At 46.6% G+C, this 14,976-nt stretch overlaps 1 protein-coding gene across 1 annotated transcript in view; it reads right to left on the bottom strand.

Moving 5' to 3' along the window:
- TRPM8 (transient receptor potential cation channel subfamily M member 8) overlaps positions 1–2,827 on the bottom strand; it is a 275,582-nt gene extending 272,755 nt beyond the window's left edge. Inside the window, exon 1 of the mRNA XM_015824215.1 lies at positions 2,808–2,827. Coding sequence (XP_015679701.1) covers positions 2,808–2,827 — 20 coding nt within the window. The remainder of the gene's footprint in view (positions 1–2,807) is intronic.
- Positions 2,828–14,976: the final 12,149 nt, after the last annotated feature.

Below are 14,976 nucleotides of genomic sequence, written 5' to 3'. Positions count from 1 at the left end.
GTATTCCTGGTGTCTGTCCTTATTTTGATGACGTTCTCATCGCTGGAGACTCTCCACAAATGCTGGCAGAGAGGTTAAGGGCTGTTTTGCTTCGTTTCCGAAGAGCAGGCCTTAAATTAAAACAGGACAAATGTAAGATTGGGGTGCATTCCACTGATTTCCTGGGATTCAAGATAGATGCTCAGGGTATACACCCGTCTGATGCTAAGCTCAAAGCTATTCAGCAGGCTCCAAGCCCCAAGTCTAAGGCCGAACTGCAAGCCTTTTTGGGGTTACTGAACTTCTATCATGCTTTTCTACCTCATAAAGCTGCTATTGCTGAACCCTTACACAGACTTCTCGACAAAAATGCCTGTTGGCGTTGGACCAAAGTCCATGAGGCCAGTTTCAATGAGGTTAAGGCCTTGCTTACATCCAATGTGGTGTTAGCTCATTTTAATGAGCAGTTGCCAGTGTGTCTGGCTTGTGATGCTTCCCCCTACGGTGTGGGCGCTATTCTTAGCCATCTGACAGCTGACGGGACTCAGGTCCCTGTGGCTTATTATTCTAGGACATTGTCTGCTGCTGAGTGCAACTATGCTCAAATTGATAGGGAGGCTTTGGCTGTTGTGGCTGGAATTAAAAAGTTCCATGATTTTCTCTATGGCCGCCATTTTATGGTCTTTACGAACCACAAGCCTTTGCTGGGGTTATTCACTACATCTAAGCAAACACCTCACATCCTGTCCCCTCGTATGCTGCGTTGGTCCATCTTTCTGTCAGCTTATGACTATTCACTGGTTCACAAGCCTGGCAGAGAAATGGGCCATGCTGATGGCTTAAGTAGGCTGCCATTGCCTACTGTGGAGCCTGACCCCACTCCTGCTGTACACATATTGTCCATTCAGGAGTTGCCTGAGTGTCCCCTTAATGCTAGGAATGTGGCTGCTGAAACTGCCACTGATCACACGCTCAAACGCGTGCTGACCTGGGTGCTGTAAAGTTGGCCTGACAGGTGCCCTGAGGAGGAATTTCAACATTTTTGGATCAAGAGGCACGAGTTGTCCACTTTCAATGGCTGCCTCCTCTGGGGATCGAGAGTTGTGATCCTGGCCTCATTGAGGGCTAGAATCTTGCTTTCTTTACATGAGGGCCACCCTGGAATTGTAAGGATGAAGGTGCTTGCGCGCAGCCATTTGTGGTGGCCTGGCATTGATCGGGCCATCGAGGCCCAGGTACATGGGTGTCATGCATGTCAGCAGTCCAGGCCTGAAATGCCCCAGGCCCCTGTGCATAGGTGGGAGGAAACACACACTCCATGGTCTAGAATACATATAGATTACGCTGGGCCCTTTCAGGGTCAATTCTTCCTGGTTGTTGTTGATAGCCATTCCAAATGGCTGGAGGTTGTGCCTGTGTCATCCACCACTGCTGCCAAGACCATTCAGGTGTTGAGAAACATTTTTGCTGCACATGGGTTGCCAGATATTCTAGTATCGGACAATGGTCCTCAATTTACTTCTACTGAGTTTCAGGGGTTTCTACAAGCCAACATGATCCGCTACGCTGCTTCGGCTCCTTTCCATCCTTCCACCAACGGTCTGGCTGAATGGATGGTCTGCGTTGCCAAGGACGCCCTCAAGAAACTGACTTACGGCAATTGGCATCACAGGTTGGCTGATTTTCTTCTAGCCCATCGTACCACACCGTGCACTGCCACGGGTAAGTGCCCAGCTGAACTCCGTTGGGGTCGTCGGCTCGTGACTAAATTGGACAGGCTGCATCCGGAGCGTGTAGCTTCACAGGTGTCTCAGCCACACCCACCACGGGTCCTGCATGAAGGTGATCCTGTCTGGGCCAGGAACTACGGGCCTGGACACCTTTGGGTCCCGGCTTTGGTCTGCAAGGTCTCGGGGCCTCTGTCCTATGAGGTGTCCCTGGAAGACGGCCGCGTTCTTCGCCGCCACATTGATCAACTACGTGTGAGGCGGGACTCGCCTAGGGTTCCTCCTCAGTCTCCTCTAGGGGGGAGGAGGAATGGGAAATGCATTCTGGGAATCAGAATCAACAGCCAACGATGGTTGTGGGGAACGACACGGGTGCTCAACACCCAAGTTCCATAGGAGATTCAGGTAGCAATTCATGGGGAAGGGGGCACACTGACACCCCCACACACACTCCAGCCTGGGAGTCCCACCGGAGGTATACTAACTATCCACACCTCACAAACAATACTCCAGACACGGAGAAGGACTGGGAGCATACTCACAACTCACAACATACAAGAGAGCAGGCAAAACAAAGGGGTAAAATGTCCTTCACAGAAAGGGCTCATAGAAGGATGTCCCAACGTTTTAGGGCTAACAGGGAGGCATCCCTAGACCCTATGACTACAGAAAGGAGCCAGGAAAACCACACTCCGTCAGGAAACGTGGAGATGAGTTCAGAGGGGTTGGAAAACTCCATAGGGGGTAGGTCAACCAGGTATAGCGATCGGCAGAGTCCTGACTTCTTGAGCCTAGGAGACGGGCAGGAAAGTCAAACAGAAGTCACGAGACAACCACAGGTTAATTCACCTAGTGTGGGAAGCAACGGGGAAAACACTACAAGCTCCCCAGGTCCGAGAAGGTTGCTAAGGGTCAAAGGCCCTCCCAAATACCTTGCAGATTATGTAAGGTGAGCATGTACATATTAATAACTTGGATTAGAGGTCCAGACTGGTTGACCCTATGGAAACAATGTTGGGGCCATCGGGTCTCTGTACGACGGAACAGCCCCACACTTTACACACACAGTGTGACATTAATACAACAGTTATTTATACAAACCTTACTATGATGGTGTCCATGTTGGGCGCAGTATTATTTCATCTGGGGGGAGGGGTGTTGTGTCCTGAGCCTGCAAAAGCAGGCTCGGGACGTTGCAAGAGTCCCGGGCATTTGCAAAAGCTGCCCGGGACCAGACTGAGTGGCGCCGGCCTTGCGCGCATGTGCAAGGCGGGAAAAGACCNTAGAATAGAATAGAATAGAATAGAATAGAATAGAGCTGGAAGGGACCTTGGAGGTCTTCTAGTCCAGTGACCTGCTTGAGCAGGAGAACCTATACCATTTCAGACAAGTGACTGTCTAGTCTCCTCTTAAAAATCTCCAGTGATGGAGCATCCACAATTTCTGGAGGCAAGCTGTTCCACTGGTTAATTGTCCTTACTGTTAGAAAACATCTCCTTAATTCCAGGTTGCTTCTCTCTTTAATCAGTTTTCAACCATTGTTTTTTGTCCTGCCTTCTGGTGCTTTGAAGAATAATTTGACCCCCTGTAAGGACCCACTTCAAAACCTCATCCCAAGAAAGCAGGACTCTTGGAACATTTTCATTCCAAAAGGAACCTTTATTAGGAGAAGCTGACAGCAGGCATAGAAGGCTGGATCTGATGGTTTCCCACTCAGATCAATAGGTTAAAGGAGCTTCATGCAAATCCCACCCCAATAGTTCATCCGGTCAGTTCAAACAAGCCAATCTCTAGATGTTAAGTCCGCTGTGGGAACGGAGCTGATAACGGAGTCCGTTCCCATGCCTGTGAAGACATTGTTGGGTCTTCACACCTTTCTCTTCTCCAGTGAAAGATAAGCCAGATGGCTGGAGGCACATTCCTTTCTCACCCCAGGTTGACATCAAGGGGAAATAGTTCAAAGAGCAAGCAGATAGAAAAGGCAGAGAGCTACATTGTAGCTAAGCAAAGGAGAAATAATGCATTGCATAAGGGCCTCCCCCCTTCCCCCTCAGGAGAATGACAGAACCCACAGAAAGAAGCTGGAAAGGGACAGAACCAACCCCCCCAACAAGGAAATGGGTTCTGACATGCTGCCCCCCTTAAAAAAAGATTCACCTGTAAAAACATAAAACAAAGAGAAAACAGAAATAAGGATTACTCTGGTTTATCTGGATATGAGGCATGAAACTTACAAAGTAATTTAGGGGCTCTAACGTGACATTTCTGAACCCATTCATTCTGGGAAGGAGGCAGGTGTTTCCACACTACCAGGTATTATGTGGAACCATGATATTTCCTAGAATCTAGAATCTCCTTGATTTCAAAATGCTGTTCACCTTCTACCATGATTGGAGGAGGGGCAAGGGCCATAGCCGCACTCAATGGTGATTGCATTTTGTGTTTTAACAAACTGCAGTGAATAATAATAATAATAATAATAATAATAATAATAATAATAATAATAATAATAATAATAATAATAATAATAATAATAATAATAATAATAATAATAATAATAAAAAAAATTGGAAGGGACCTTGGTGGTCATCTGGTCCAACCCCCTGTTCAGGCAGGAAACCCTATACCATTTCAGACAAATGGCTGTCCAGTCTCTTCTTAAAAACTTCCAGTGTTGGAGCATTCACCGCTTCTGGAGACAGGTTGTTCCACTGGTTAATTGTTCTAACTGCCAGGAAGTTTCTCCTTAGTTCTAGGTTGCTTCTCTCCTTGATTAGTTTCCATCCATTGCTTCTTGTCCTGCCTTTAGGCGCCTTGGAAAATAGCTTCACTCCCTCTTCTTTGTGGCAGCCCCTGAGATACTGGAACACTACTACCATGTCACCCCCTCGTTCTTCTCTTCATTAAACTAGACCACAGGTCAGCAACCTGCGGCTCTGGAGCAACATGCGGCTCTTTCAGCTTTCTCCTGCGGCTCCCAGTCCTCCTCCGCCATTTGCAGAGAGAGAAACAGAGACAGAGAGAGGCACTTGCACTTCCCTTCTCTCTCTCTCTTTCTCTCTCTCTCTCTCTCTCTCTCTTCATATGGACTTGCCCCCTCATGGGGCTCCTAATTGGCCCTGCGCCTGGGTGCCTCACCCCCTAGGAGAAGCACAGCCAGGAAGTCCCTTTCCCGGGCTGGCCCTGTCTGAGGCGCACATGGCTGGGGAGCCGCGCGGGGCAGCCCCGGGATCCCCCCTGGGAGCAGCCCGCCGGAGCCTCTGCTGAGTGGGCCAGCCCTCCCTCAGGCCACAGCCCTGAGGGAGCACAGCCCCTGCGATCCACAGCCAGTGCTACCATTGGCCCCACTTGCCGGGAAGGCATTCCCGAGTCCCGGCTGCCGGAAAGGAAGAGGGAGATGCAGCAAGGGCAGGAGAGGAGAGCCAATTTAAAGCCAGCCCAATCAGCTTGTCAGAGAAGAATGGGAAGCGCAAGTGCCTCTCTCTGTCTCTGTCTCTCTGTCTCTGTCTCTGTCTGTCTGTCTGTCTGTCTGTCTGTCTGTCTGTCTGTCTGTCTGTCTGTCTGTCTCTCTCTCTCTCTCTCTCTCTCTCTCTCTCTCTCTGAGCACAATCACAAACTTGCTGCCTGGTTGGGCCAGGGGCTACTCAAAAAGACCGAAGTAGTGGCGTTGGGGTCAGCAGGCAGGGCACCAGCAGGAGACAAGTCAGGTGGGCATCGCATCACCTTGGCTCTCGCCAGCAGCTGGTTTGGAAAGAGAATTTGGGGAGGGGGAGAGACTGTTTTCCTCCTGGGAAGGCAGAAGGGGGGAAACTGGCAAAAGGGGGGAGTTTTTCCAGCCAGACAGCCAGCCCCCCCTTCCTGATTTTATGCCATGTTCAAAAAAACCCCCAAGCCTGGCACCACACAGGGTTTGTGCCTTGACACTCTTGTAGCCCCCTCGCTTGCTCCCCTTGCAATTGCACCGAAGCTTCGCAACGGTGCTCAGAATAATGGGGAAGGGGGGACATTCCTGGGCTCAGGGAAGGAGTGAGGGAGGGGAGAGCTTAATAGGGGCACGGGGGCACTCAGCCACCCTTCTGGCTGCTGCGCCCAGGTGCCGGGGCTGCTACCTTCTTTGTGGCAGCGGCGGCATCACCTTCCATGCCAGTCTCATCGCAAGCTAGGCATGCCCCCGCACGCTCACAGTAAGGATGGGAAAAAGAGGGTGGGCAGTGCCGGTGTCGGAGTGGGGGGAGGTGGTTGGGGAAGGAAGAAGGTATGCATGGGGGTGGGTGGGAGGAAGAGTCAGAATTCAAGATGCTTAAATCTGGGTGGGCTCCCAGCAAACGCATGCTGAAGAAGTGATGGGAGAAGGAAGAGAGGAAGAGAAACAGTGGGTGGGGGGGGAAGCGCCTTTTGCTTCTTCTTCTGGCACAAACTCTGTGCTCAAGGCAGAATGGGGGGGACGAGGAGGAGGAGGAGGAGGAGGAGGAGGAGGAGGAGGAGGAGGAGGAGGAGGAGGAAGAAGAAGAAGAGTGGCGATTTACAAACTCTGCCAGCCAATCTCTTTGGGGGAGGGTGCAGGATGGAGAGGAGGGCAGCTTGCCTTGGAGAGGGAGGGGAGCCCTCCCCATCTGCCTTTCGTTCGCTCTCTCTCTCTTCACTTGGCCAGCCGGCCAGCTTGTTCTCTGATAAGCTGACATGCTGTGGACATTCTTATTCAGCTCGCTTTCCTCCATGGAGACGCAGCAAGAGAGAAGCACTGGTGGGAAGAGAGAGAGAGAGAGAGAGAGAGAGAGAGCTATCTCTCTCTCTCTGTCTCTCTGTCTCTCTGTCTCTCTGTCTCTCTCTCTCTCACACACACACACACACACAAACATACTGAGGACTGGCAGACCAAGGGCAGAAAGAGGGCAGAAAGAGAGAGAGGGAGAGGGAGGGAGGGAGGGAGAGAGAGAGGGAGGGGGAAAGAGAGAGAGAGAAGGGAAGCGCAAGTGCCTCTCTCTGTCTCTGTCTCTCTCTCTCTGTCTCTCTTTCTCTCACTCACACACACACACACACACAGAACACACACAAACACACTGAGTGGGGAAGAGGACTGGCAGACCAAGGGCAGAAAGAGAGAGGGGGAGGGAGAGAGAGAGAAGAGAAAAGAAGGGAGAGAGAGAGAGAGAGGGAGATCAAGAGAGGGGGGAGAGAGAGGGAGGGAGAGAGAGAAAATATGGATATATGTGGTTGTCCTTACTGGACTTTTAGTAAAGAATATTTAATTTTTTAATTAAGAGGTGAGGTATGGGGATAATTATGCTGTATTTAAAGATGGTAGATAAGCTACTAAAATTGTTTTTACCTGTTGGGGTGAAGGAGAAAGGTTTTTTTCCCCTCTTTCTCCTGTCCTTTTCTCTTTTTTTTCCCCCGCAATTTTTTTCTTTTCTATTTTTCTATTTGTAGTTTTCATAGTTTGCACCGGCTTTTTATTTCATAAATACGAGGAAGACTCAAATAGATATTGAGTATTTTATTTTAAAGTAATCTTCGACCCAGCGTCTTTTTTTTTTTTGGAGTTCAAAATGCTTTTGTTGCATGCAGAAATAAAAAATTGTTTTCTTTTTAGCAGTTCATTGATTTCATAAATACAACACACGATAGGTTTTTTATACATAGAATAAAGGTAAAAAACAATATATGCAGTGTTATCTTCATTTTAGATGTCAAAAGGGTTTTGTGGCTCCCAATGTTTTCTTTTCTGTGGGAAACGGGACCAAGTGGCTCTTTGAGTGTTTAAGGTTGCCGACCCCTGATCTAGGGCCATCTGTACAATCCTTATTGGGCCATGGTCGCTGGGTATTTCTCAGCCATATTCTTCCACGTACTTTAGGAATTGAGTCAAGAAAAACCCCAACCCTCTCTGTTATACCTCACGCTCAGCAGAGGGAGCTTCCTGATGGTTCGATGTCCTCTCCATCTCCTGGGTCAGTGTCTGTCACCGTCCACTGCTGTAGCCCGGCCAGGGGTTGCTGCTTCCGTGGTGCCAGCAGAGGTTTCTGAGATTGCTGCCTCAACCCTGCCTTCATCTGTTCCCTCAGCTGAACCTGGGTTGGCATTGCCTTGGCATGAATCAGCGTTCTCTTCCTTCAGGGAATCGAAGGCAACTCTCAGCATGTCAATAGCTTGCTCTAGGAACTGGTTGGAGCAGGGTGACCTGTCAGCCTCATCTTCACTGAGGCGAAGTGACCTCTCCATCTTGACTTTCTAACCTGGCTGGTGACTTTCGCATTTGAAGGTCACCTTCTTGGCTTTCTTCTCCCAGTCTTCCTTCTTGCCAACACCCATTGACCACCTTGACCTGTCTCGGCATTCAGCGACCACCACCTCATCCAAAAAGCTGTATTTGTTGGGGCCTGCCTGGTGGGAAAACTCCCCCCCAGGGCAGGTTCTTCCCTCTCCATGCCAATTTCAGACATAGTTTGCGCAGTCCCCTGGTAAGGGTCTTCCTTCCAGGCTGACTGTTACTGCAGATCCTGCCTAATGTAAGGACCCACTTCAAAACCTTATCCCAAGAAAGTAGGACTCTTGGAACACTTTCATTCCAAAAGGAACTTTTATTAGGAGAAGCTGACAGCAGGCATAGAAGGCAGGATCTGAGGGTTTCCCACTCAGATCAATAGGTTAAAGGAGCATCATGTAAACCCCACCCCAATAGTTCATCTGGTCAGTTCAAATGAGCCAATTTCTAGGTGTTAAGTCCACTCTGGGAACGGAGCTGATAACGGAGTCCGTTCCCATGCCTGTGAAGACATTGTTAGGTCTTCTCAACTTTCTCTTCTGCAGAGAGAGATAAGCCAGATGGCCAGAGGCATATTCCTTTCTCACCCCAGGTTGACATCAAGGGGAAACAGTTCAAAGAGCAAGCAGATAGAAAAGGCAGAGAGGATACATTGTAGCTAAGCAAAGGAGAAATAATGCATTCCATAGGGCCTCCCCCTTCCCCCTCAGGAGAATAACAGAACCTACAGAAAGAAGCTGGAAAGGGACAGAACAACTACCCCCAACAAGGAAATGGGTTCTGACACCCCTTCTTCTTTTGGCAGTCCCTCAAATAGTGGAAAACTGCTATCATGTCACCCTATTTCTTCTTTTCTTTAGACTAGCCAAACCCAATTCCTGCAGCCTTTCTTCATATGTTTTAGTTTCCAGCCCTTTGATCATTTTAATTGCTCTTCTCTTCATTGAACAGGCATATCATCTTGAACTGGCATTTTCAACCATGAAATTTATTCAGTTCAAGTTGAAGTTTCATACTGAACCTTTTAAGTCCATTGCTAAAAGCAATTCACATTTGACTCAAAATGCAACCATGTTTTTTGAGGCCAAGATAAGAATAAATTCAAATTCGCAGAAGCTTTAAAATGCAAAGCAAAGCAACAGAATTCCATCAATGTGTTTGACTCATGCACAGAAATGGAAGGTCACCTCGATCCCCACAATGGATGAATGGCTGCAAAAACTGATGGCACTAGCAGAGATGGTTAAATTGACTGTTTTGATTAAAGAAAAAAATACAAATACTTTTATTCCTACGTGGAAACCACTTCTGGACTTTGTGCTTGAGGTGAAAAAAAATGAAACTTTGATTTTGGGATTTACCAACTAGATAGATATGTTGTTAGTATTATGTAAAACTAAAAACTAAAACTAAAAAGTTGAGGTTTGATGTTAATGTTTTATTCAACTGCACCAAAGGGAGTCGGAAGTCAATGCCTTTCCCCCCTTGCTTTCCCCCACTTTTCTCTTCCATTGTCCCTTCCCTAACATCCATACTACCAGTATTTTCTTTTGTATTTTCTTTGTATGCTATATTATAAACTAATAAAACTTTAAAAAAAGACATTAAGGTGTTTGACTCAATGAGGACGAGGCCCAAAGGATAGAAAATCTGCCTCAATGTGCTTTCTTGTCTTGATGTATACTTAATGATTCTGTGTTCCATTTCAAAGAAGAGAAGTTTCAGTGCCACTTCTCTGAAACTCTATAACATCTATATGACATATAAATATTTACTTACTTGGACTTGGCATCTTTAGTGAAAAACATACACTCTCTCTTCTTAAAGTTCTCTTGAACAAAGTGTGCCAAATCCTTTGAAAGTAAGATTTGAAAGCCTTAGTGAAATCCAGGTGTAGACAAATTAAAAATAATTAGTAGCTTCATAATCTTCCTTTGTAAGTATACATTATTCTAAGCAATTAATAAACAAATATTATTTTTTACTTTTAAAAAAGCATTCAACAATCATTACTGTATATGATTGAATAACAGGCCTCAGTGTATTAAAATGTTGTATATTCTTTTTTACTCCCTTCTGTTCAGTCTTGTCTGCTTCATGGAGAGTGCCTGGACAAATCGCTGTATTTTTCTTGGCAATGATTTTTGGAAGTGATCTGCCACTGCCTCCTTCCTAGGGCTAAGAGAAACAACTAGCCCAACTAGCTTTGTGCCTAAGGCAAGACCAAAAATCACAGCATCCTGGTTTCTGGATGTCTTAACACTAAACCAGCTCTTAGATTTATTTAAACTTAGTGGATGACCATTTTCAAAATAATATTGTATAAATTGAACTGATGAGGGCCAGTTTGCTTGCTGTGTTTTTCCTGCCTTTTAGTAAATCCGCAAAACCCATCATTTTTCTTTCTTCCCTTTCTTGGGCTGCTCAGAGAACTAGTATACCATAGAGTTCATCTAACAATGTCAAAGCAGTAAACTCAATCCTGTTTTTAATTACAGGAAGATATTTTACTGCAGTATTCTAAGAGTTTAAAGCTTCAAATATTGATTTCATATGGATCTCTCTTCTGTTCATTTACTTTCCATTTTATTAATTGATAAAAATAAAGTATTAACACTTCTATTTCCAAAAACATTCTTAATTTACAGCATTTTTGCACAACTGCTTAAAAAAATTGCCCAGTACTGTATGTATATTTTCTCTCCACATGATAATTATATTTAACATTAGGTAATGTGTCTGGATGGATTTTATTAATATTATTTGTATAGAACTAGTTTTATCGATCACTTACACTTTCACTGTATGATAGATCCATGCTAGGAGAGATACTGGAATAAAGACTTCTTGAGCTTTCCAGGATACCATTGTTTTTGTCTTTCATGATGTCTGTGAAATGCAGAGTAATGATACCTCTTAAGAAAAAAGTAGATTTATATTTCTTACTATTAAAAAGTAACATTTTCATTTTGCCAGGCATCTACCTCTAACATATTGTGACAATGGACTTCAAAAGAAGGCATAGAGATTGTCTTTGCCATTTGGATTTAATTACCAATTGAAGTTCATTGATTCATTTTCATCCTTCAAAGCAGGGCAAAAGTGGACAACCTTTTGTTATTGGGGCCCAATTATTTTTTTTTTCTTTTCTTTTCTTTTTGAAAGGGCACAGAAAGTGGTAAGAGGCTTGGTCATGAAATGGATGTATTTTTTTAAAAAAAATAAGCTTAATGCAACTATTTAATTATTAATTTAATTGTACATTTAAAAAAATAGAAACCTGCAAGATTGACAAATTGGGAACACATATGGATAGTGACAATGCTCCAACAAATTTTGGACTAACACACAAACAGGTGTCATATTAAAGTGGGTTTCTATAACTGTAGGTTTGGTCAAATAGCCAAAGGCCTCATCCAAAAAAATATGCTAATAATTCTAGCTTTACCAGCTCAGCTTTCAAGCAGATAATCAATACTCCATCCAACTCTTACCATCATTGCTGGGGAAACTTCCAATTTTATTTGGAAGACAATAGCAACAATTGTGGGTATCTGTGCAAATCTGCTCTCTAAGGGATTATCTGAGCAGTAGGTAATTTGAGTGCTCAAAGTGAATACATTGGTAAAATCAAACAAAATGACAGAATATCTGTTTCCATCTCTTTCCAATCGTCTTAACTTCCAAGTATGTATACATAATACTATACATGCAAATAACACAACTTTATTTTATTTCCAAAGTTGTTGATAAGAACTACAAGCAGTCATATACCTTGATACCATAAAAGCATATCAACTGTTCAGTTGAAAGTTTTATAATATTAAATATGGATTTGAGAGTGACTTCTGTTTCATGTTCATCCCTCATTACCAGTATTTTTCTCAATATCTCTGATACACATCCAAAACAAGTCTGAAATCTCTTATTTAATATCATTCTTCACCATGTTTACAATCTACTTATTACTGTAGGTTGATGCTATCAATATGAATTCTCTACTTAATCCTTGTTAGCAACACCATTAGAAGATCTACCATAATTATGTGCCAGCTTGAGCAAGTGTTCCACATCTGTGGCATATCAACAACCTGTACTTGGCTAGCAACCATTTCCAATATAGCAGCAATTGTAAAACCTTAGCACAGGGGTGTCAAACTCAATTTCATTGAGGGCAGCATCAGCATTGCGGTTGCCCTTGGGGGGCCGGGTGGGTGTGGCCAGGGTGGCTGCGGCCTACTGGGTGGGTGTGGATGGAGTGGGTGTGGCCTACTGGGTGGGCATGGCCAGCTCTACATTGTTCACGTCAAGGGTGCCTGTGGGGGCCTGGGCAGGAGTGGGACAAATCTGAGGGTCTCTGGCAGAAGGGGGTGGGACCAGGGCAAGTGCCAAGGCATGGTCCATTTCTTCATTCCTCACAAAGGGTGACACCTCCCCAGCATGCACCCAGGGGGTGGGGCCGACGCAGCAGGGGCTGGTTCCTCGCTGGTTCTAGACAACCTTGTGGAGCTAAGACTGAATGCGTTTCAGCATACATGGCCACCACAAAATTGTACATTGGCTCCTGGCTGGCCTGGGCCAGGGCCAAGGCAGCGGGGGCCATTCCCTCACTGTTTCCAGGATGGCTATGCGGGCCACATGAAACCACTCCGCCGGCTGCATCCGGCCCTTGGGCCTTGTGTTTGACATGTCTGCCTTAGCACATCTGGAACAAGTATCACCTGCAGCGAAGTCAGTACTTCCCTTACTATAAATATGAAAGGATTTCTAACTAGTATTTCCATAACAATAGATTTTTTGTCAACACTGCAACGATCCTGGCTGAAGCCATTTTGTTTCGTTTTCAGTTACCACAGGCCTGGGAGTGGGGAGGGGTGATTTTAATGTTACCCTAAAAGAATATTTTGTCCCGTGTGTCAGAATCCAATCATATTTCATATCAAGTTATCAACTATGAAAACCTCCATCCCTGCCTTCCCTGGATTCTGTCATGGATGAAGGGAAGGGGGTGAACAAAGGGGCTTTATGGCCCTCACTTCCTTCAGGATACTTCAAAGGAACTGGATGTGGAATCACCAAAAGGACTAACAATAACNAACCGCTGTCCCAGCTGAAACCCTGCCAGATGTCGGGATCTGAGAGATCAGAATCCTCAGGAGAAGAGGTGGTGGAGACACGGAACCACAAACCTCGGTGGTCAATGGGCGTTGGAAAGAAAGGCGAGTGGGGAAAGAAATCAAGAAAGGTGACTCTGAGACGGGGCCCCAAACAACCAGAATGGAAACAGGAGATGGAAAAATCCCTACACGCAAGTGAAGAGGAGGGGAGCTGGGCACCGTACTCAGACTGGATCCTAGAGAAAGCAATCGACCTAAAGAAGCGAATTCTCAGCTCCCTAGGAGAGGAGAATCCTGAGTTCTACGCACGCCTCAGCTCCTGGAGCCGCAAAGGGAGAGACACCGGAGGGGAAGTGGAACCTGCAGCCCCGGGGACATCTGATGATCCAGTAGTCCCCACCCCCAGCCGAACCACAGATGGCAATTTGAATGGAAGAGACTACCACCGAGAACGAAGGCACCGATCCATCCAAAGACGTCCGCCGCTGGAGGTGAAATTCAAAGGGGAACCAACACGCTTGGGGTTTTTTCTAACCCAAGTCCTCAGCTACATGGAGGAATACGGGCAGGACATCCCCAGCGACAAAGCCTGTATCCGACTCGTGCAATCTGCCTTAGACGGGCCGGCTGCAGATTGGGTGGTGAACTTACACGACTCCAATGCCCCAGAGCTCAATGACTTCAACCGTTTTATGTCCTCTCTGAGAAGACGATTTGAGGACCCCCTGGCTGATCGCAAAGCCTGCGAAAGGATAAAAACAATGAGGCAAGGCAAACGCCCGGTAGCCGAATATACGCAAGAATTCCAGGCCATTGCCAGCAAACTGAACTGGCCAGAAGATATCCTCCTTAGCCATTTCAAAGACGGACTCAATTATGACCTATATGATGCTTGCCTGCCCCGAGGAGACCCACACCAACTTGAGGAATGGTATGTCTTGGCAGAGGAAGCAGAGATAGACATACTGAGGAGACACCGCCGAGGAAAACAATGGAGCCGCTCACCGCCTGAGTTGACACGCGAACCAGTGAAACCATTGGCCACGGCCAAGAAGCCCGTGGAGTGTTTTAAATGCGGGAGAGAAGGGCATCGAGCTGCAGAATGCCGCTCAAGAGCTATCCAACACAACCCAGACAGGTCACCGGCCAGTAACTCCAGAAAGCCTCCAGCTAAGCCAAAGGAACCTGCCATGAGAGTGATGGAAGCTGTGGAATCCCCCACCTCTGCCCATCAGGGGGAAAGAACTCCAGCCTACACCGCAGGGCCGGTGGATGCCTCAGACGACAGCTCGGAGGGTGAACCCCTTGTAAGTGGCCGCATCGCACCCATCATAAAGACAGTGACTATATTCATTCCCCCCATGACCGAAGCCGTGAGGGTGAGAGCGTTAATATACTCTGGCTGCACCCGCTGCCTCATTAGCCCGACGCTAGTGGGGAAGCTGGGCATTCCGTCGAGGAGACTGGAACAACCAATCTCATTCGGCCAGTTAGATGGGTCCATAGCAGGGGGGGTGCCAGCTACCCTAGCCACTTTACCAATACATCTCTCCCTGGGCAAACATGAGGAGGACATAACGTTTGTGGTGACCCCAGGCATGGAATGCCCAATGATCTTAGGGATGGAATGGTTACGAAAATGGAACCCCTGGGTGAATTGGAGGACGGCAGAAATCAAATTCCAGAAGAGGGATCCTATGAACTTAAAATCCCAAGGGGGGCAACCAGAATCAAGAACAGAAAAAGCATCCATGGGAGAGGAAAAGAGACTGCCAGAAATACCAGAGGAATACAGAGACCTTGCTGAAGTTTTCAGTGAGGAGAGGGCGGATGAGCTTCCCCCCCACCGACCCACAGACTGTGCCATTGAATTCAAGCCTGGGGCAAA

Source organism: Protobothrops mucrosquamatus, unplaced genomic scaffold (genome assembly GCF_001527695.2).
Source record: "Protobothrops mucrosquamatus isolate PMUCROS unplaced genomic scaffold, P.Mucros_1.0 scaffold2160, whole genome shotgun sequence".
Taxonomy (NCBI): Eukaryota; Metazoa; Chordata; class Lepidosauria; order Squamata; family Viperidae; genus Protobothrops; species Protobothrops mucrosquamatus.
The sequence above is the reverse complement of the archived record's forward strand: the minus strand, read 5'-3'. Positions and strand labels throughout refer to the sequence as shown.